Source organism: Mycteria americana, chromosome 20 (assembly GCF_035582795.1).
Source record: "Mycteria americana isolate JAX WOST 10 ecotype Jacksonville Zoo and Gardens chromosome 20, USCA_MyAme_1.0, whole genome shotgun sequence".
NCBI lineage: Eukaryota > Metazoa > Chordata > Aves > Ciconiiformes > Ciconiidae > Mycteria > Mycteria americana.
Window position 1 is genome coordinate 4,699,395 of NC_134384.1, and position 22,730 is coordinate 4,722,124.

General features: G+C 61.4%; 1 protein-coding gene across 3 annotated transcripts in view; it reads right to left on the minus strand.

The window, feature by feature from the left end:
* The window catches only part of GRM4 (glutamate metabotropic receptor 4), a 53,860-nt gene extending 39,765 nt beyond the window's left edge, over positions 1 to 14,095 (minus strand). For all 3 annotated transcript variants that reach the window (XM_075521811.1, XM_075521812.1, XM_075521810.1), the window contains exons 1-2: positions 13,847 to 14,095; positions 4,409 to 5,191 (exon numbers count right to left, since the gene is read on the minus strand). In XM_075521811.1, coding sequence (XP_075377926.1) covers positions 4,409 to 4,927 — 519 coding nt within the window. In that variant the 5' untranslated portion in view covers positions 4,928 to 5,191; positions 13,847 to 14,095. The remainder of the gene's footprint in view (positions 1 to 4,408; positions 5,192 to 13,846) is intronic.
* Between the last annotated feature and the right edge of the window lie 8,635 nt (positions 14,096 to 22,730).

Consider the following 22,730-nt stretch of genomic DNA (forward strand, 5'->3'; position numbering starts at 1 on the left):
CTGGCACGGGTTTACGCCGAAAGGAGACGGCTCATCCAGGGGTGCCGGAGGCAGACATAAAACCATCGATGAGAAAGAAAACTTTTTCTTAATTGCCTGCGGACCCGGCGTCCCGTGCTGGGGAGGCAGCTCCAGCAGAAAACCCCGGTGCTGCCAGAGGGCAGTTACATCCCTTTTGGAAAAAAAAAAAAAAAAAAGAAAAACAAGCTGCCATCCCAGCTGAGAGCAAAGCAGAGAGCCACGGCCGCTGCCCTTCGGTGTTCTCCTTGCCGGACCTGCCATCTCCTCTGCCTTCGGCCTCCCACTCCTCCTCGCAGAGCCATGCCATGCCTGGGGACGGAGGGGGGAGCCGCTGCGGGGCCGGGGCGGCCAGACAGCTGCAATTTGTTTTAATAAACCCAGTGAAGAGCAAGGAAATGAAGTGGCAGAGCAGAGTGGGTGATTAATCAGAGCATCCCCCGGCCGATTTCCACCTTCCCAGCTTCATGAAGGTTATTTACCCGCTAAGTGGGGAAGCGTGGTGCCAAATGCAGCGTCCCTCCCGTCCCACCCCCCCCAAAGCCTCGGGGCATCCCCGTGGCAGGGAGCAGACACAAGCCTGGGGGGCTCAGCACCAGGGGCCTGATCCAGCTCCACACCCCCGGCTGTACCAACCCAGCCCCAGGCAGCAAAACCTGGCGCAGAGCACGCCCGGCTCCCGCCACGCACACGACGGGCAGCGTCCTCCATTAGGTGAATTATTCATGCTGTTCAACACCCCTGCGCTAAAAAGAGCTGCTGCACTCTCTGCCACGAAGAAAACAAGCGCCTCAAAGCGTCCGGCACGTGTCGAGTCCATCCTCTCACCAGGGATGCTCCTCACCCCGGCTGAGCACTCGGGCTCCGTCGTGTCCCAGCTCTTTCTGGATGGGCTTGAAAAATGCACCCCAGACCCTGACACAGCTTTTCAGGGATCGCATTTGCAGGGGACGGACCTGGTTCCTTTGACGCCATCATTGCTGTGGTGGTTCAGGAGAAATTGGGTAGAGCTGAGGCTGGAAAGCCAGCGCAAAGGGGTGGGAAGGAGCTGGAGCGTGCCAGAAAGCTCTTGCAGTGACGCCAGAGAGATGCTATCGCAAGGAGCCGAGACCAGGGATTTGGGGGAAGGTTTTTCTGCAGGCAGAGCTACGAGGAGCGAGGAAACCAGCTTGGACAGAGGATGCCGCATCTGCAAGTTGTTCCACTGATGTACAGCTTTAATTAGGCAGCGGCATCTAACGAAGGACACGTTATTTATTTATGTAGCGTGTGACAAAACCCCTCCCCACCAGTGAGGGAGGGCCGGTGGGCTGTGCGGGAGGGGAGCGGGGATGGAGCAGGGCGGGATGCACAGGCAGGGAGCGTGGGATGGGGCCAAGCCCCATGGAGGGGGACGGCCTCGCCCCGGGGCAGGAACCCCGGCATATGGGCAGAGGTAGAGATGGGGCTGCTCCAAGCTCCCGGGGATAAACTGGGAGGGGGGCTGCCGTGACCCCCTGCCAGCGAGGGCTCTGCAGCACCTGCACGGTGGGATGCAGAGCTGCTGCGACCGGCAGCAGGGCGAGGGGAGCCGTGGTCGAAATGGGGCTCAGCGAAGGGAGGGGCTCCTGCCTGCAATCGATGGGTGCACGGGTGCGAGCGCTGGGGCGGGCAGGGGGGAAGCTGTTTGCTCCTCACCTTGCTCTTCTTTTCGAATCGATTTTGTGCCTGTGCCGCTCGCTGGATGTGCTACAACCCTCCCGGACAACCACTTCAGCGATTTAAAAATCAAAGTGCTCAGAGGGCACTTGAAATGCCCCCGCATTCCCCCCCCCCCCAGCAGCTGCCTGCGGGGAGGGGGCACCGAGCCCCATCCAGGACAGGCATCCCCGGTCCTTCCCCCCGCATCGGGAGCGGGTCCCCCTGTTTCGGCTCCCAGCGCTTTACGCCAGCATCCCCTTGCTGGGCGAACGCCGAGGGCTCCCGGCGCGGGCGCTGAGGGGACGCGAGCAGTTCTTGCCTCGCGCCATGACGCCGTGGCAGGAGCCAGAGCTCCGGCAAGTGTCATTCCCGAGGGAACGGGCAAAGGCAACCGCCTGCGCGGCGGCGCCCGGGAAAGCAAACGCTTTGCTGAACCTCAGAGCGGAGTCACCCGCGCTTAAAGGTCAGCAGCAGCGTGAAATGGAAGTTGCCTTATTTTCATTTTAAGCATGTCCCTGCCGTAAACCCACTATTTGAATAACAAAGAGCGGCAGCAGCTCTCCGGTCTCAGGAAGAGCCTCCTCGAGCCCCCCGAGCTCCCACCGCTGCAGGAACACGGCTGTGCCCAGCGAGGTGGGGTGAGACCCCACGTCCCATGGGAACGATGTCCCCGTGCTGGGGACCGCCGGGGAGAGCACCCGCTCTGCACCGACCCGCTTGCACACCCTGTCACCCACACGCAGGGATTCACTGCTGTCTAGGAAGGGTTGAGCTCATCCTGCATCATCCCCTCCCGGGGATTTTGAGGTCTCCATCCTCTACCTGCCTCCTCGCTGTCACGCTGGGCTGAGATCAACTCTGGATTTTAAAATTGCCGGGAACACCCGGGGCTTCAGACGTGCCCTCAACCAGGCCACCGGCAGCACCACTGCCCGGGTGCAAGGCTGGGGCACGGGTGCATCGGGGCTCGGTGACATCCTTCCTGCACGGGTCACAGCTGCTTTGCCCAAGGATCAAAATCGGAGGAGAAGGGGGAGAAAAAATAACCTAGAAAGGATGTAGGTACCCTCCACTCCTCCGACTGTCACTCTCCTGCCTCCTTTCCTGCTGCCTGCCTCCCTCCTCCTCTCTGAGGCAAGCATTCAATCTTTTTTGTCTCGGCAAATAGCTTTTAAGTTCCTCCCGCTCCCCCTAATTTATATTATTTTAATTATTGAATAGTCCTCTCACTCATCGCCTGGAACATTAACATGTTTTAAAAAAAGGGACCCAGAAAAATCAAACTCCATCAGCGATCTGTTTTTTCCGTCTTTGCTAACAGCTTCCAGCCCTCCCAGGAGGGCACCCGGCGCTCTCAGCACGCCGGGCCGGTGGAGGAAGAGGAGGGGGGAAAGAGAAAAAGGAAAACAGCATCAGCCCTGCAGAACCGAGGGGTTTCGGGGTGCTGGGAGGGGAGGCAGAGCTGGGACCCCGCTCCGGGGGCAGCCCGGGGCTCCCACCGCTGCTGGGTGTGCGGAGTATTTACATTTCTCCTTGCCGCTCGCTGCGGAGGGGGCTCTTGTTCAAACACTCTCTCTAGCCCAGGGACGTTGCTGCGGATAAATAAATGCACAGCGAGGGGAAAAGTAATTATAAACTCCTTGGCTTTCCTGCAGCTAGCACGGAGAGCGGGAGGGAGAGCCAGCCGTCGTCCCACCGCAGCCCCGGGCGCCCTGTTGCCCCCTGCACACCCAAGGCCGGTGACACAGGACAAGTGTCCCCAGCCTGGCTGATGTCCCCTGGGCTGGAGCACGGTGCGGTCACAGCCGTCCTTGCAGCCCATCGGCGATAGCCGCCTCCATCCCAGCGGCGAACGCAGCAACCCTGCGGCTCCCCAGCCATTTGGCCCAGGTGTGATCTTACATTTTGGGGGGGCAATCCACACCCCCTTATCGAGCCATCCCCCACCGCCAGTGTCGGGGCGGTCCATACGGAAATGCTGCCAGCTATCAGCTGCTTGCAGGCAGGCAAGTCGAGAGCGTTAGTCTATAGGTGACAGCCACCGGCAGGGAGGTGCCTGGCGTGTCTTATATGATGGCAAAGGGAATCTTACACCCAGGGTGCTGAGCGGGACGGTCAGGGTCCCCCCGGGCTGACCCCCCCCGGGTGACACCGCTCCCGCGGACTGGCCAAGCCCCCTCAAGTAACAGCCGGGGAGTGGGGCGAGGGCTGCACCCCAGAAACCCTCGGGGAGCTCCCAGGGAGGCTGGACCCTCTCCAGCCTTGGAGGTTGTCAAGATCCACCACAACCAAGCCCTAAGCAACCCGGTCTGACCCCAGAGACAGCCCCGGTGGGCAGGGGAGGTGGGCTGAGCCCCCCCACGGTCCCTTCCATCCCGAGTTATCCCACCTCACACCCATCCTCAACCCATCCGTCCCCTGCAAGGCGACCACCCTCCCGCAGCCCCGCTGACGCCAGGAGCACCAGCATCCCCCCTCACCACGAAGCCGGGGGAGAAGAGGTAAAAATCCTCCTGCTAAAAGTGTCATGGCTGGAGGGGGATGGAGGAAGGGATCCCCGGGGAGCCCGGGGGAGGCAGGAGAAGGGTTTTAAAGACACCGGCTCCTGCCCACCCCCAGCCGTGGAGGAAGAGGCACGCGTGGAGAAACACTGCAAAAACACCCACGGTGGTTTTGCCGAGTGGTTATTTTTACCCTCGCCAAGCCCTACCTTGAAGAGCCGCAGGATGTTGGCCACCATGATGGAGACGGAGCTGCCCGAGGCGCCAATGACACCGACCACCCGCTCCGGTTTGGTGATGATGGGGGGACCGCCGTTGACGCAGCGCACCTCGGTGCTGTCCTTCTCGATGAGGGCTTGCACGAAGGTCAGCGACTGCTCCAGGGCGTGCGTGTCCCGCGAGCACGTGTCCAAGATGCGGGCACCCAGGGTGATGTTGGGGAGCAGGTCGGGGTCGTTGTTGATGCGGTCCAGAGCGAAGAGCATGGCCTCCAGGCGATGGATGCCCTTCTCCTTCTTCAGCTCCCCACAGGCTTTGCCCTCCGTGCCCCGGCCGTGCACAGGGAAGAGCCCCCCGAGTGTGATGTCCCCGTCGATGCGGATGGAGTTCATGTGCGGGTAGCCCTGGCCTTTGGGCTTGGCGGCACCCCCGGGCGCCCACCCCCAGCTCCAGGCACTCAGGAGGAGGCAGAAGGAGAGACGCTCCATGCAAAAATAACCCCCGCTCATCGCCAAAGCCGTGCTGGGGCAGAGCTGGCGGCCTGAAACCCGGCGGCGGTCAGGGAGCGAGGCTGGTGCGGGCGGGCGGCATGGCTCCCAGCGGGCTCCCGCTCGCAGCACCGTCAGCGGCTCCCGTCGGTGATGCCGGTCCCCGGGGAGCAGCAGGCAGCCAGGCTGCAGGAGGGTGCCGGGGTCTGCATGGTTACACCGGGGAGAAGAGGCGGCGGCAGAGACGTGAGCCCAAGCAAAGCTTCGGGTCCTTCCTCCGGAGCCCTTGGAGGGGGGAGAACAGGAGGGAGGGAGAGAGAGAGAGAGAGAAAATTAAGCAGGAGGATGAAGAGGACATCAGCTATTCCGAGCTTTCATCAGGGAGCCCGGCAGAAATTAGCACTGGGGATTATTGCAAAAAAAAGATTTGGGATTCACTTGATTTTTGATTCACACCGGCAGCTTTGGCTCAGCCCAAACCGCATCCAGGCGGAGGGGCCGGTGCAGGGGTGCCCGGCTCACCCTGCCCTGAGGAGCAGGACCAGGGCTGGAGGGAGGCCCCAGGACCCGTCCCATCCCGTCCCCTCTTCAGGGAGCTGCTGGGGTAGGACAGACCCTGAGACGGTGCTCAGAGGGGGTCCAACCCCGCATGCACCCACAGCCCTGGTCCCTGCCCACCCCAGAGCATCCCTCCTGCCCCAGGGCACAGCCAGGCACAGGAACCAAGCAGCTGCCTTAAAGCTGAGCTTGATCTAAACCCTGAGCTGATCTGGGGAGAAACCTGCTCTTTAAAGAGCCACTCCACCGAGTGGCAAGTCCCCTCCTCTCCTGAGCATCCCCTGCTGCACCCACCTGCCCTTTCCTTGTCCCCATCGATGGCCCAGCCAGACACAAGCTCCTGTCCCCAGCAAAGCAAGCTGAGGCTGAAGATCTTCCCAAGCCTCCTCCCACGTCTGCCAGGCACCCGGTGGGGGTCAGGGACACGAGCCAGCCCCCGTCCCCTGCGTCAAGCAAGGGAAGCGCCGAAAGAGCTGGGGGCTGTTTCCCAACGGGTTTTTCAATCGCCTGCTACGAGTCCCCACATCTCGAGCGCCGAGCTACAAACCGAGCGGGCTGGCAGCTGATCTGTGTCTTAAGCAAGAGCCGACGTGGCCAAGGCACTGACGAAACCCGCTGTTATGGATCTGAATCGCTACCCGAAGCATTGCCGCTCCTGCCGCTCTTCCTTCGGGCCGCTGGTTTCTGAACCAGCAGCTGCTTCCTTGCAAGCATCCGTTATCGACAGCTGCCAGCAGCAAACAGCAACAGCACCGAGGGCTCGCCCGTGCCGCAGGGGGAGTTTGGCTTTCTGGCTGCCCCAAGCAAGCAACCCGAGGGTCCGCTCAAATTAAAAGTGGCAAGGATGGTCAGCTGCGTGCCCAGAGCATCGGGCTGCAAAGGCCCTCGGACCCCCAGCTGGGTGCCCGTGGCGGAAGGAGGGAGCGAATGGTCCCTGGGAAACTGGGGGAAAAACTGGTGGTGAAGGCACTGGGAGCGGTGCCTGGGTGATGCCCGCAGGCTGTGCCAAGCACACGTGCTGCATCCCGACCCGCATCCCAACACCTCCCCGAGGGCCACGGCAGCCCCGGCACCAAGCACGGCCCGCAGGGAGCATTTCGGCATCGCCGGCAATCGAAGAGCAGCCCTGCCCTGCAGCACGGCGTGGCGGGGAGGCACCCTTGGGTCCCGATTAACCATTGAACAGCATGGAATGACATTTGGGTTTTTTTGGAAAAAACCCACCCACTCTTGCTAAGTGCCGCCCTGCCCTGCTGCCCCAGCACACCGGTGTCCGCACCCTATCTCGGAGGCGCCGGCTCCTCCAGAGCCAGCGCTGGAGCTGGCAGAGGGCTCAGCCCATCCCAGCACCTCCGTCCTGGCCCCACACCCTTGTGGGAGCCTCCTGCTCGCAGCCGAGGGGAGCCCGGGGGGTCTGACCTCTCACCATCCTCCCGCCACCCCCCCCGTGCTCTCACCTTGTCTCTTGTGCTTTCACCACAGAGCCCCTGGAGTGGGCACAGGGTGCTGCCACGGTCTTGGCTCCGAGACGGCTGCAGGACAGCCCTTCGTCCCCCTCCTTGCACCCCAGAGTTGCGCCTGCCCAAGCAGCACGGCCCCCTGCCTCAGTTTCCCCTTTGGGGGAAGGCTCTCCCCTGCAGCCCATCCCTGCTGTCTCCAAGCAGCCGCTGATGGATGCTGTGAGGGCAGCGCATGATTAATGCAAGGCACCAAAAAGCAGAGGAGAGCTGAGCAGGCAAATGCATTCCCCAAGCAGGACGGGCTGCAACAGCGAGACCGAAGAAACAGCTTAAATTAATCTCAGCTCAAGCGCAGAGCCCGGCATCCGAGCCCACGCCTGCCGGGCTGGATCCTCAGCCGGCCCCGAGGGGTGCTGCCCGCCAGAGCCGGCCATGCCGAGCCCCTTTACACCACGGAGGAGGTTCCCAGCTCCGCAGCCGCCCCAGCCAGGAGGGCCCTTGCCTCAACTCACCTCCATAAATTATGCACATCCCTGCCCGTCGGAGCCACTTGAAGGCCCATCTCCAAAGCGTTTCTGACAGCCGGGGCTTTTAAGCAACCAGAATTACCCAGTGCCGAGCTCTTTGCTTCAAAAGGCAGGAGCTTGGGAGTGCTGCGGCACGACACCCGCCCACCCCAGCCTGCCCCGCCGCCGGGAGAGCCCCGGCGAGCGCGGCCCCGCTCGGATGGGGATCAAGGACGGGGATCAACCCTCCGCATGGTCCCATCTCCTTTGCAAGAACCATCCCATGCATGGGCAGTGGGAGCAGAGCAGGGGAAAGCAGCTCCTGCTACAGCCTGGAAGCGGGTCAGGCTCTGCCCATGGCGAGGAGGCAGACGATGGGGAGACCCGGAGATGCTCAAACACCACAGCCCCCCCCCACGCAGCCCCACGCCAGCTGAAATTAGGTCATTTCTTGCATCCTACCCCAGGAGCCGCGACATTTCTGCCTGTCGGGGAAGGTGCGATGGGTCACCACGTGGACCTGCTCCCAGGAAAATCCTCCGAGCCCACGGCAGCTCCCGCGGAGCTGGCAGTGCCCCCAGAGCCCACAGCCTCTCCCTTTCTTCTTTTAAGCTTTTTCCTCTCTGTTCTCTCCCCTTTGTGCCTCCTTTGATCATATAATCTGAACGAACTGAAGGTAAAAATATCGCGGCAGGCAAGAAGAAAGCGCAAATAATGGGGAGGGGAGGGGGGAGGTGGTTTGAATCCCTCGCTGAATCATTAGGGGACATGCAGCCTGAATTACCCGATGAGCCTGTGCTGCAAATGGCCTGAACGCTGATCGAGAAGGGACAGGAGATGAGCATCCCCTTCCCCTCGCCACCCTCCAGCTGCCCCGAGTATCCCCACAGCCACACACGAGCCACTGCTCCCCGCACAGCCCAAATCTTGGTCCCATGCGTGCCAGGGACGCACCCAGCCCCGGGGTGCTGCCCGGAGGGGCGAGCAGGCAGGAGCCCAGGCCTTAAAGCTCAAGGGCAAGAAGGAGGGAAACCCATCCTTCCTCCAAGGTGTGGGACCAGCCTCCGCATCCCCAGAGGCTCCTGGACCGCCTCAAAGCAGCCCTTCCACGATGAGGGTGGTCCTGCACATCTGGAGGGGGACGCACATCTGGAGGAAGATGCCTGCCTACAGCACACGCTCACGGAGCAGGGAACAGCCCTACCCACATGCTATGGGCAGCGAGGGGACGGAGCCACCCTCCTGCCCCATCTGCACAGCTCCGCAGGGGCAGCACCGCCCTGGGGGAAGAAATATTTGCAGATTTGCAACAAGTCAGGTGCAGGTACGCACCCCCGAGGGTGGGAATAAATGGGGTGGGAATAAATGCCCAGCGTGGCATTTATCACAGTGCCAAAGGAAGGAGCAATGCTGCTTCCTCCCGCTTCCAACGAGCACGTCGTCAGGGAGGAACAAGCCTTTCCATCGCCCTCATCCCGGCCATGCAACGGCCAGGATCCATGGTCTGGAAAGCGGTGCAAGGACTAATCAAACCGAGCGCGTTTCCAGACCCCAGGCACGGGCCATTGCCCGGCCTGAGCCAGGCTGATCTAACGAGGGTCAGGAACTGCAGGAGCAGGTACCGGGGCTGCTGCCGCCCTGGGACGGGGAGAGCCAAGGGGGCCATGGGCAACGCTGGGCTCCCGGGCTGTGCCCCTGCCCTGCGGGTCCCCAGCACCCCAGGACACGGGGCCAGTCCGGAACGGTGGCATCCTGCCCCCCTCTAGCGGTGGCCGTGCCACCGAGCCACCGGCTGTCACCGTCCTCGCCACCTGCGAAGGCCCCTGTGCGGGGCAGGAGAAATCCAACGCCGATTAAAAATTCCCCCACGCCACGTAGAAGCTCCGGCTGCAAAACCGTCTCCGGTGCTCGGAGGAGGGAGCGTGTCCCGGAGGCAGGGACCGACCGTCCCGGGCTTCACCTCTGCAGCTCCTTCCCCACCTCCCTGCAAGCATCGCACCGGCCGGGGCTGCACCAGCGCCCGCGGGGCTGCAGCAAGACATAATCCGGGCTTGCCGTGTCCCACAGAGCCCAGAGGTGCTCGCAGGTGCTGGGACACATCCCCCGGCTGCACGGCCACCGGCTGCCACCGAACACATGGCCCCGGAGCCGGGCAGCCTGTCCTGCCTCGGGGGTCTGACCCCCTTGGCTCCAAAAGCCAAGGCAAGCGCTCGCGGTCGCTCCCCGGGGCTGGTGCGTCTCCAGGAGAGGCAGCCGGAGCCCCCCCTGCACGCATCGCCTGGATGTTGTTTGCAAAATTTCCCTTCCCCAGCCTGGTGCTGCCGCAGCCCTGGGAACAAACAGCCCAGAGGGACCCCCACATCGCACCGACCGCTCCCGAGAGAGCGGCCTCCCAGGCTGACCCCCAGGCCCTGGGGCCAGAGGAGACCTGGCCCATGGCGACTGCGCAGCACAGGGGGCTCTTTAGTGGAGCCCCTCAGACCTGCCCCTCAACACAGGGATTCTGCAGCAATGAAAAACCTCCTTTGGGCAGGAAATAATAGATAAATAAGGAAGGAAACGGCCCATTTCTCTCCCTCGCTCCTCTCCCTGTGGGACTCCCAGTCAAAACCAAGTCATTTTACTGCCATTAGCTCTGTGGAGCCCATGCCGCTGCAGGCAGGCGAGTTCACGTCTCATGTGCCATCAACCCAAGGGCCGGCTAAGCACTAATCACCACAGCTTTATCGCTGCCAGCAGCGGGCAAAGCTGAAAGGCGAGTTATTCAGATCGCAGCCAGGGCTTATGGCAGGGCAGCCCGAGCATCCCACCCCTCTCTGAGCAGACCCCGCTCCCACGGACCGCAGAGCTCCGCCTGCAGCAGGACTGGGCTCCTTCGGCTGTGCAGGACTTGTTGGCTTCCAGTTCAGAGCCAAGGCACTTACTGGTTTTGCACTGAGCCCACCCAGTCGCATCGGGGCTTGTTAAACCAGGCAAAGGCTGAGCCGGTGACGTGGTCCAGGAGGTGCAGGAATAAGCGGCCAAGAGGCTGTGTCCAACACTCACCTGCACGACCCCATCCCCGGCTGCCAAGGAGCCGACCGCTCATCAGCCCACCACCAAGAAGACCTCCCCAGCCCGGCCCAGCCCTGGCACTGGGAGGGCTGTGACGGCTTCTGCCGCACTGGCTGCCACAAGCTCGCCGGCATCTTTTTGAAAATCAAGGCCGTTTCTTTCCCCACCTGCTATTCCTTCGGCAAGCAGGGCCAGCCGGCACGCAGCACAATATCCCAATTAGCGCACCCTCGCTCTTCCCCGCTTGCAAGCGATTACAGGGAGCTTCGCTTTGGCTCCTGGTTTTTTTAATTGCAAAAGCTCCGTGAAGTACAGCAGAATTTAGACATGGAGGGAGGGGACGCCAGGTTAAGTTCTCTCTCGACAGGCAAAACCTTAAGTATTCAGGTCAAGTACCCCAGCGTTCGCTTGGAGGAAAAGCAAGGCCACGGCTCAGCAGGCAGCGGCGAGCAGAGACCCCAGATTTTACCATCAAAACCCACCCGACGCGCTCCACGATGCAGCCCCCCGCCAGCAATCCCTCAATCGACGCACGAACCGGTGTCGCAACACTTGCATAAGCCCAAGCCCATCGCCAGGGTGCCGACTCGACCTCTCTGCAACCGGGTCCTGCCAGCGCCCAGCTCAGAACCCCATGGGGGGAAAAGCCAGGTATCGCCACCTTCCTCGCTGCCCCGGAGCATCCCCTGAAAGATGCTGAAGCCCAAAGAAAAAGGCTCACACTGGGCGCGGATCAGACCCAGGGAATATTTATCGTGTGTTATATATATATATTTATATCTCCTTAACTGCAGGCAAGCTCTCTCCTTCCGCCTCCCTCCCCGCCGCCAAGCAGGCCAGGGCTAATCCCTCACTTTGAAGGATCGGATGGCGCGGCGAGGGGAAGGCGAGCAGGATCCGGCCGCGGAGCAAGCAGAGATCGCAGCGGCTCACCTTGCGGGAGGCGGCGCGGGGTCTCTGCCGGCAGCCAACGCACAGAGCTCCAGCCGGGAGAGGCTGGAGGGAGGGAAGGAGCTGGCGCTCATCCCTGCTCCTGCCATGTGCAGCAAAATCCCGCAATTAATTTTTGATCACCTTCTGCAAATTGGGACAGTGCTGGCTCGGAGCAAGAGCACAGCCTGACTGCCGGTCCCCAGCGGTGCCCGCGGCACTGCCTGGCGTTTCTGCTCCCCATCGCACCTATGCCCCAAGACCGCGGTCTGGCAGCATGAGCCCCTGCCCGTACCCAGCCTGGGAAAGCCCCGGTGGGGGCAGAGACCCCTGTCCTGAGCCGGGCTTTGTGCAGGGCCATCCACAGCACAGGAGCACAGGGAACCCGACCACCTCGCAGAGGAAACCTCTCCATTAGACGTGAAGCCCAAGAAGAGACGGTGCCCGCAGCGGGCACGAAACCGGGGAGGGCGGCGGGAGCGGGTTCGCGTATGTTATAATTAGGACCTGCCACATCTTCAAGCCGTTGCCTTTCTGGGAAGAGCTGGAAGGGGGTGGCTGAGCTGACAAATCCATCCTCCTCCTGCCTGATGCCAAAGTTGAAGCACATGACACCCTTTTTTGGGGAGCCGGCAGGCTCCTCCGCAGGGCGATGCTGGCCCCCAAGATGCGGGACCGGACCACGGCTGCACCCAAGCTTCGGTTCCTGCTGTAAAATCCCCTTGAAGCTCCCCCTCCGCTGCCCCGACACCCCGGGGTGCAGCTCAGCACCACCAGCCCAGCACCTGCTGCCTCCCCAAAATGGGCTTGCCTGTGCCCCCCCAGCCTGGGGCAGCTGGAGCCCGCTGCTGCACGTGGGGACCCACCACCCTCGCAAAGATGGACCACCCTCGCCACGGCCCCGGCCGCTGCATCCCCCCGGCTCAGCCAGGCTGGCCAAAAGCAGCCGGGATCTCTGCACATCCCATCGGACCGCGGCTCTCAGCACGGAGGCAGCAAGTCACAGGGAGGAGGGTCTCGCCCCGGCTCTCCCCCCGGCCGGACCCTTGCCCAGCACGTCCCCCCGCACCCTCCACCCGCTGCCCTGGTGCGGATAAATCCCTGCTTACAGAGAGCAAAGGCAGGGAAGGAATGAGCTTTTTTTTCTTTCGGCACTTCTCTTGGCATTTTCCCGAGCTCCTCGCTGCATTCAACAGATCGGCTCAGTTCCCTCCCTCCCCGGGCCCTGCCTCGGCTGAGCGGCCAGAGCCGGTGAGCTCCTCCGGTCACCCCAGCCCTGCTTTGTGCCATTCCCCTGTCAAGCCTCGGGCCACAGGTCACCCAGCGCAGCGATGGCAATGACTCACTCCGCAGCCTCTCCGTCACAGCCGCCGCTGAAGGCAGCGGGCATCCCCCCAAAACCCGAAGCAGTCCACAGAAAAATAAGCCGGCTGGCAGAGCACGGCAAACTCATCACACCAGGAGGAGGAGGAGGAGGAGGAGGAGGAGGAGGAGGAGGAGGAGGAGGAGGAAGAGGAGGAGGGCGGCGGGGCTGCACCCAGGCAGGCGGTGGGAGAGTTCTCCGTTTTTTTCCCACGGCTGCCAACTTCCCCAGCAGCTCCCGAAGCCACGCAGATCCGCTCTCCCAAAAAGCGCAGAGGAGCGGGAGCGCACTCCGGAGAGGAAAACAAACCGGGGAGCGTGTGTCTGGGGCTCCCTGCCCCGAACCGGGGATGCCTCCGCAGCTCCGGGGATGGGTCTTACCCCCCAAAGCCCCTCCAGGCTCGAAGGGGCAGCCCCTTCCCCGCTGACCTGGGCAAAGCATGGGCTGTCTCTCCCCGTGCCCTGCCCTGCGGCGGGCTCTGCGGGCCCTGCCCGCTGCGGCGAGGCGAGGCGAGGGCAGCCACCCGCCTGCGGCTCGGCCACAGCCGCCAGCCCCTGCCCGCTGCCTCCTGCCCCACGCCCCTTCCCAGCCCCCTGCAGCCGGACGAGCCCCCCAGCTCCTCTCCCGCAGCCCACGCCGGGGCCACGGGCACCTCTGGGGACAAAGGTTGGGGGCTGAGGCGGGGGGGGGGGGTCCCCCCCGTGCCCCCCACGGCGGGATGCAGCGGGGCTGCGGGGAGGCGAGGGGCAGCGCTCCGCCGCCCCCCAGTGCAATGAGCGGGAGAGGGGGGAGCCGGGGAGCTGCCGCGGGAGGGGGGGACAACCGGGGGGGACGGGCTGGGGCTCGGGGGGGGGTCCCTGCTGCAGCCGCCGCTGTCGCAGCCCCCCCCAAAAAAAAACAAAAAAAGAAGGAAAGGCGGAAAATTTGCTGGAGCGTTGCGGGAGGGGAGGGGGAGCAGCGGGGCTGCAGGGAGGGGGAGGAGGGGGCACCCCAGCCCCTCCGGGAAGGTTTGGGGGGACCGGGCGTCCCGGGGATGCTCCGCGCCCCTCCCGCGCCGCCCCGCACTTACCCGCGGGCAGCGCGAAGTTGCCGGCGCCGCCGACCCCGTCTCCGCCCGCGGGCGCTGCCCGGTGCCGCGACCCGGCTCCGGCCCCGGCGGGGCGCGGGCAGCCCGGGGGGGCCCTGCGGCATGCGGCGGGGGCGGCCCGCGGCCCCCCCAGCCCCGGCCCCGGCCCGGGGAGCCGAGCGAGCCGCAGCCGGGCGGGACCCGCCGCGCTCCGCGCACCGCAGCCGCGACGAGGAGGAGGAGGAGGAGGAGGAGGAGGAGGAGAAGGAGGAGGAAGAGGAGGAGGAGGAGGGCCGGGACCGGGGAAGTTTTGCATGAAGAGGCGCTGGGAAGCCCGCCGCCGGCTTTGACAGCCTTTTAAAGCACTAGCGCACCGCGGCGGGGAGGTGGCGGGGGACCCCCGCACCCCCCCCCCCCGCTGCCCCCCGGCTCCCGGCGGGGGGAAAACGGCAGCAGCCCCGCAAGCCCCCTCCGCCGAGCAGCACCGGGCACGAAGGGCTGCGAAAGCCCCGGCCGGCGGGAGGAGGGATGGACCTGGCCCCTCTCATGCCCTGCTGTCCCCAGAACCTCTCCCCTCCCGGTCCTCAGCACGGAGAGGTATTTTGCTTGTACTTGTCCTTTCCTTCTATCCCTGCCCCTCACCTACAGCCATCATCGCGGCCATGAACGCAGCAGCAGGACTGACAGGCGTCCGGGCATCCAGACCTCACGGTGCCAAAGAGCTTCCCACAGGTCACATCCTCTAATTTCAGCGTTTGCAGAAGCGAAGGCCCACGACGGCTCCCATGGGTGCAAACGCACCAGCCTTTGCCAAGCCCTGCAAGACCCTGCAAGGAGCACAGTGCATGGTGTGAGCACAGGAAGGGTCCCCTGTGCCAGGCTGCTGAGAAGCTCCGGCTCCCACCGTGTGCTCTGACAGCCATCCCCAAATTTCCCCTCCCCATGGTGGAAGCAGCTCCCCAGGGCAGCGATGAGGCTCGTCGCCCCAAGCCATTGCCCATTTCTTCAGCCTTCCACAAAATGCCGCAAAAACCCCACTCCGCACATATGCCCACGGCGCACGGCTCGTGCATCGCCTCCTTTTGCTATTAAACCACCCCCCAGGCCCCGGCAGCTCCGAGGAGCCCGTCATGGTGTGTCAATTCATTAATCCAGAGAAAACACGGCCCCCTAGTAATGGCCATCGACACATTAACTGCTCCAATCCATCATGGTAATGACTGCGAGATAATCGGTCACCGGAGCGACTAGGGAGCACACCTGCCTGCACACCGGGGCTGCGAGAGCACCCAGCCCATGTGGGGACCCTGGTCCCTGCACACGAAGTGGGGGTCTGGCTACGGGGAGGGCTCTCTGCAGCTCCACCTGCCCTTCCGAGCACCAAAAAGCGAAGCACAGCCCTTCCAACACGCGTTTCCAGCCTCATCTTCCCTAAGGGTTGATTTGCGTTGCTTGCTTGGAATAGCAAAATACCAGCCCTGGTGCGGGGTCAGCCAGGTCCCAGGCAGGAAAGGTGCCGCTGCAAAGGGCTCGGCGCTGGCGATCGCAGCCCTGTCGCCCAGATCCTGTTTAGGGGGCTGGAGACGAGCTGATTTTCCAGAAGCACTCAGGGCTGCCCGGCTCCCAGCGCAACGCCCCGGCCGGGCCTTTGAAGGAGCTACGTGCTCTCCAGCGAGATGCACTCGCCTGAAGAGCTGGCCAGCCGCCCTCCTGCCATTAAAATAAGTGGCGATATTCCCATGGATTCAGACGCTCACGGGATCATGCCCAGAGCGCTGTCTCCTGCGGAGAGAGCAGGCTGTTGCAGTGATTTCCTTTACAGTGAGAGCCGGAGCAGTTCTCGTCGTTATTCTGCTCTGATGCAAGGAGGGCAGCCCCGGGAGGGGGACAGCCCCATCCAGCCCCCCCTCCGCGTGCACACACGGTGTGCAACCCTCATCCACGCCAGCACCGATGCCAGGAATCGAAGTGAAAGGACCTCTGCACTGTGGCTGATGGGGAGGGGACACAGGGATGGATGATGGTGGCAGCCCAGCTCTTAGCTGCGATCTGCCCCACCAGGAGCAACCTCCCGTCCCCGAGCAGGGCTTCAGGGCAGTGGCTTTCACCCGGCGTCTGCCTGTCTTGGGGGTCCAAGACTTATTTCCAAAAGGCTCTCAGGGGGGCGAGGACTGGCCCAGGCCCTTCTGTGCGGGGCGGAGAGCAGCCAGTGGAGGGTCCGAACGTCGAGAAGCCACATTGTCCCCACCACGGGCAGCAGCTGAAACACTGCAGAGGGTTGGGAGAGCCCCCCGGGACCCAACCAAGGACCCACATCTGGGATCACCTGGAGACCCGTGTGGGCTATTTGAACCGGCGTGATGGAGGGCAGAGATTCACGGGCAGGAGGGGGTCTGTGGCCATCGGTGCCCAGGGCCACCGAGCCCCTGGGAGGAGAGGAGCCCCTTGCCTGCCCCAAGCCCCAGAGAGCCTCGGGGCACACCAGAGGCACCAGCCAGTGGCTCACACTCAGGGGTCACACACGAGCCAGGGCCCAGGGGGCTCCGGCCACTGTGGGATAATCCAGGCACAAATTCCTTTGCCAAAAGCAGCTCTCAGAGGCACGCTGAGGTCAAGCTCTCTGCTTCGGGTTGGGTGAAGCCCTCAGCTCCCAGGGGATTTCCAAGACATCTGCTCTGCCTTCAAGGAGAAATGAGGGCATCCCGCTCACAGCCTGGGGGCTCGCAGCACCGGGGCAGGGCTGTGCCGCCGAGCACGAGGACAGCAGGCCAGCCTGCTCTGCTTCGCCCAGGTCCCAAGGAATCGCTGGGGGAAGGTGTCTGGGCTAAATTATGCAGAAGTTTGGGCTGAAGCGTCCCCTGAATTGCTCCAGCAACCTGCTCCCCTGGCTCTGATGGAAAATAATCATCATCCAACCCCCCCACCCAGCCTTGAGGAGAAGGGAGCAGAGTCCTGGGGTTTGCGGGGATGCTCTTGCTGCCGTGGCTGCAGCTGGCAGCATCTTGCCTCCTTTCTCCGAGGCTCATGGACCACACGTCTCCCCTTCTCACACGCCTCTCCCCGCCATTAGCCAGAAGCCAAAACATCATCAGTACTCGTGTCACCATCGAGAATGTCAAAACACAATTAACATTTGGAAACCCGGCTCAGGCCGATGCTGCCGAGCTTTGCCCGGCACAACGGGAAAGGTCATGACGTGGCGGCTGACGGGGACGGGTAGGAGGGCACGGGGACAGACAGGAGATGCCCCAGCGATAGCAGGGAAGCAGCCCGTGCACGGGGTTACCCCAAGAGCGTTTCAGCAAATCCTGCAAGGATCGCTGCTGCTGCAGCCAGGGCTCCTCCTCGGCGCGTGGGTCAAAACACGATCAAACACTCCAGGAGAGTTCGATACCGTCAGCAAATGGATGCAGTACCATCCTCCGCAGGATCAATACAGCTTCATCAGGCTCAAAACAAGATGAACTAAACAAGTCGCTGCCGCTCCCGTCCCGGAGGCAGGGTTGGAGGGCTACACCCCGAGCCAATTCCCAGCTCCGTGTTCGTGCCCGTCCAGGGATTGCAGGGTACTCCAGCATCTCCAGGGCCACCGGCAGACTTTCCCTGAACCCCCAGGACCTGCAGATCCCCAGGCACAAGGCTCTGCCATGCCCCGAGCCTGCTCAGCCCATGGCTGTCCCCCAGCCGGGCACAGCTCCGGCCGCATAGCATCCAGCCTCCCAATGCCCTGGCCCCTCTCCAGGGAGGAAGGTCACCGTGTCCACTGCTAAAGCCACTGAGCACCACCAGGGAGACATGCTGCTTGCAATTTTTAATTTTTTTTTTTTATATAGGAAAACATGAAACCACATCTTATGGACTGGACTCTCCGGCTCGGCTGTGCAGAAGGGCTTTGAATAATTTATGGTCAAGCTACCACCACCTCCTTCCTCTTCACGGGTCACTCCCGTCAAAGAGACACAGGCGCAGGAACCACGCACGGTCCTTTTTATCTGTGGGTTGCCTTTCCAGCACCTGCAACTGCCTTGAGTGTGGATTAATTCCCTCCTGGATAGAAGGGTGGGGAAAATAAATCTTTAATTCAAAGTGAAATATTAATAGAACTGTAATTAGCTGTAATATCTACACAATTAAAAAGCAGGAGTCGCAGCAAGAGCTATTTTCGTGTGTATTTAAAGAAAAATATGTTTGCAGGGTAACTGGGGGGGAGCTGAGGATGTTTTTCTGGTGTCCCACTTGTCTGGGGGAGAAACGTGGCTGGGAGGAGCGGCAGCGAAGGGACACAGGCTCCGGCAGGTCAAGGGCTCCTGCTCGGTGCTGGCGACGCAGGAGGAAGCGAAAGGCTGGTTTGCAAGAAAAGAAAAGAGAAGGAGAAGGATTTAAGAGGGAAAAAGAAAGAAAGAAGAGCACGTCGACATTTTTGTCCTACTCCCTGGGGGGAGGTTTGCAGCCAAGGGGAAGTTTTCACCGACGTCAGGCGGAGAAGAGCCTCAGCGAGAGGACGGGGAACGGGAAAAGTCTCTGCTGGAAGTTGGTAGGGTGTTTCGGGCTGGGTATTGAGCGGGGTGACCTGGGCTCAGCCCCCCGCAGCTGTTTGCCAGCAGAATCACACGAGCTGCTTGCAAAAAGCCACCGAGCTTTCCTGCGTTGGGCAATTAGAGCTGGAGATGGGATTTACTGAAGGAAGAAGGAATAAACAAAATTGCAAAATAAAACCAAGCGACAAAATAATTCGGCTTGCCCCCCAAAAATACCTAAATAACAGGCCCAAGGAACAAAAAAACTAGCCTTGGATTTCTTTCCACAAGAAAGAGACTCCTACACACAAACAGCACATGAATATGGGTAATAGATATGGATATTTCAGAGAGCGAAAATGGTACTGACTGCGCTCTTATTGGATCAACATTCACACATCGAGTCCATGTTTCTCTTGAGGAGTAAGGATAATGGGATGCCGAATGTCAGACCATTTTAAATATATATAAAACTCATTATACGCTTCATGACTAACCAGATTTCGATGGAAATAGTTGCATTTTAAAGAAACGGAGAGGAAAAAAAAAAGCCCATCCGGGCTTGCGGGGAGGAATTAGCAATGAAAGAGGGATGATTCGGCTGCAGGCTGTGAGCGATAGCTCCTCTTCCTCGCGAGGAAGGCTGCTGCGGCCGTGCCAGCTCCCTGGCAGCCCCTCCGGCTGCCCCTTCCCCACACCGGGGGCTGCCAAGCCCCCACCAGCAGCTTTCCCGCAGCTCGGGCTCCTGCCCGGTGCCTGCATCCCACCCAGCTGATGCAGGACCCCCAGCAAAACCCTGTTGGAGGTCAAGTAGCCAGATCCCAACCTGCCTCTTTGCTGGAAGCCACCAAGGAGGGACTTTCCCTGGGCTTGTGGGCTTTTCCCAAAAAAACCCCGTGCCAGCACCGAGGGGATGGAGCGAGTGCTGGGATCCCGTCCCGCTCCTCTGTGAGCACCTTCGTGGCAATACCCATCCCCGGCCAAACCTCCTCCAGCCGCAACGTTAGAGTCTCTTGTCGGGGATTTATTCCTCTCTCCTGAATGCATCCAAAATTCCCCTTTGTACCTCACCGCCTCCGTATTTCAGGAGGACAAAGGACCCGTGCCTGGCTTTCGCCGCTCTCTGAGCCCGGAGTTGAGCAGCACCAGCGCTCTTCTCCTCTGCAACACTTCCACCTAATGGCAAGAGTACCGGCAAGGAGACGGCTCTCGGCACCAGAGCCACCCACCCCACGGCCCCCCGGTACCCACATCGCACCCCCAGGCACTCAGCAGAGGCTGGCACAGCTCAGTGCACTGATGGATCCGGCTGGGCTCAGACCTCAGTCAAGGAAAAGCTGCCGGCTTTGCCCCCAGGACCCACCTTGTGAGCAGGTACCGGAGGCTCCAGCGACGGGGAGGTTTTTGCTCCATTAAATAAGCAAGCCAGTTTTGTGATAGGAATGCACTAATCCGGCACAGGTTGCCGGACGCCGTGACACTTCACCACACGCTTTGCAACCATTTGGCACTCCCAGCATCACCTGGGCTGCATTTATTCCCCTCACAACCCCTAACTCGTATCCCCACGTTATACCCATCTGGGCCCAAGCCCTGCACTCGCAGCCCTTCCCCGGGGAGCCGCAGCAAAGCCGTAACCTGCACAAATGGGGTTTTTCCACCCCGCTGCTCCGGCCCTCAGCCGGCTCCGTCCTCTGGGCGATGTCCTGCCTCCCTCTTGTGGCTGCTGCTCCGGCACGGCCGTGCCGGGAAGGGAGAGGGGATTTGGGAGCCTTGCACCCCAGGCTTGGACCCCGCTTTGCTGCTTGCTGGAGGGCTGCTGTCGGCCACGCTCTCCAGTTTGACCCACTCAACGTAACTGGTGAATTGGTCCCATCCCAGTTAGAAGCTGTTGTTTATAAATGAGGATGAAAAGGAGCCGTTGCCTAATTCACCGGGGCTCCCCCGAATCCGAGCTGCCAACCCGAGTGCTCAGCAGCCGAGCCGGTGGCAGAAAAAGCACCAAGTTATTTTACCCGCTACGAGCGTGGGACAGGCTGGGACATCTCCAGACAGAAAGTGTCAGAGTTGTCCATGGGCACACACGCAAACGCTTTGACAAAACGCATCGATTTAATTTTTCCCCCCTCCCTACTGGGATCCGCGGCTGAGCGAGATGCCAGACCTCACCCGGAGGCAAAGAACACTGGAAACCGGATCCAGCCCTCCTCCCCTCCCACGTTGCTCCCACTCCTGAGAAAGCTGATGGGGAAAAGAAGGGAAAAGGGAGAAGACAGGTTTCCTGTCCCACGAGCAGCTCTCTGGGGCAGGATCCAGCCCCGGCACAAAGTGTCGTCAACGCTTTGCCAGCTAACGCTGAGCGGCAGCAAATGCCCCGCAGCACCTTCCTGCTCTCGCCTCCCGCTGACATCCAGCCGTCCCTCCTCAATGCTAAAACCCTTTAAATAGTCCTTAAAAATGAAACAGCCGTGAGAGATTTAATGGTTTCGGAGGAGTTGCTGTGTGTCGGAGAGCGCGGGCTCACGTGGCGCTGGCCCAGGGATGCGACTGAGCAGTCAGAGGCTATTTTGGGCAAGCGATTACTCCGGATTTTGGGTCTAAACAATACAGAAACGTGAAGAGCCAAGGCACGATGTTACTTTGGAAATCTCTCATCGTGCACCTTCAGCACCTTTTTTTGCTGGTGCTCTGGAGAGCACAGGACCTACGCCTGAACCGGTGCAGAGACATCTCGAACTCATCACACCCGTGCTCAGATCACCCCACGTTCCTGCAGGAGCACAGGTTTGGGGATGCTGGTGATGCAGCTTTGGCCAAAGCTGCTGTCCTGCTGCCCGGCAAAGATGCACGGCCAACGAGGGTTGTTAAGCCCTGGAGGGCTGCAGGGCAGGACCCGAGACATGGAGCTGCCTAAACAAGCCGGCAGTGCTGGCCACGCTAGTGTCGTTAGCACAGCCACGTATTTTAGGCTAAATAGGCTATTTTAGGCTAATATTTTAGGCTAAACGTATTTTAGGCCACGTATTTTAGGCTTCTGCGCCAAGCAGAAGCCACTTCCACCCGCGTTTGAAACAGGGCTGGGGGCTTTTATTCCCATCCTATTTTTAAAGCCTCATCTTGCACCAAGAGCCTGGCACAGCGCAGAAGTCACACCCCCCCACGTAGCCTTGGAGGTGCCGGAGGTCCCAGCGATGCTGCCCAGCTCCCCTGGACCAACCTTCCTTTTCTTCCCCCCCCAGTTTTCTCTTTAAAGCCAGAGATGTCCCCCTGTCCCCCCTGCAACATCCCAGGGACATGGCCCCGTCCCCCAGCCCCGGCATGGGGGGGGGTCCCAGGGAGAGGTGGGCAGACAGCTCCAGCTGGGTTTCCATTTGGATGCGGGAGGGGTTTTTCCACCCGCAGGGATCATGGGCAGCTGGAAATGCTTTCTTTAAAGAAAAAAAAAAGAAGAAAAAGGAAGGAGAGAGCACATTTGGTGGTAAAATTAACTGTGATGGCCAGACAGCACATACTCCCTCTGCACCAACAGGACAATTAGAGGAAAATCTTTACGTATTAACTAATGCAAAAGCCACTGATGGTGCAGAGAGTTAATCCCCTCGTCCTTCCCGACTGGCTGTGCCGGAGCAGAGCGGCAGCAGCGCCCAGGATGCAGGACAGGGCTGACCGAGAGCAGCATATTGCCAGCTCCCAGCCAGAAACAACCCTGAGCCGTCAGGGAGGGACCAGTGCTGGAAAGCCGCGGGATGCTGGAGCGGCCCACCACCAAGCAGCGGCACCTCGAGCCCCCAGCCAGGCACGAGGATACGCAGGAGACAGGGGAAAGCAAGGAGAAGAGCATGAAGCGTGCCAGCGAGGCTGCCATCGCCTTGCTTCCCTCCAAGCACCCAGGGAAGCTGCTGTACCCCTCTCAAAGGCCTCGAAGCCGGCAGTTAAGGCACTCCTCCCACACCTGACCCCGTCCAAAAATTGTCCCGTTCACTGTGCGTGCACCAACCTGCTCTGCTGGAAAGCAAACCGCCCCAAATTGGGATGGATTTGCACCGAGGGCTCCTCCAGCACCCCCTGCCTGCTGCTGCGTGGGGGGCGAGGGACAGACCTTGCCCCCCACCCAGGGAAAGGGACCCCGGGCAAGCAAAGCCCCATGGCGCCAGGGCAGCCTCCACCACGGAGCCAACCACGTTGAAATAACACCCGTCTTCTCCTTCCAACTTTTCCATAATTCATGCAACAACCTCCTGAAAGAAATATCCTCCTCGGGCATAAAATATTCATGGCCTCATACTTTGCAAGGAAACACTGTCTTCCTTGGAACACGACCAAGCAGTCAAGGCCGGCACGGATTTGCCTTTGCAAGAGTAATTATGTTC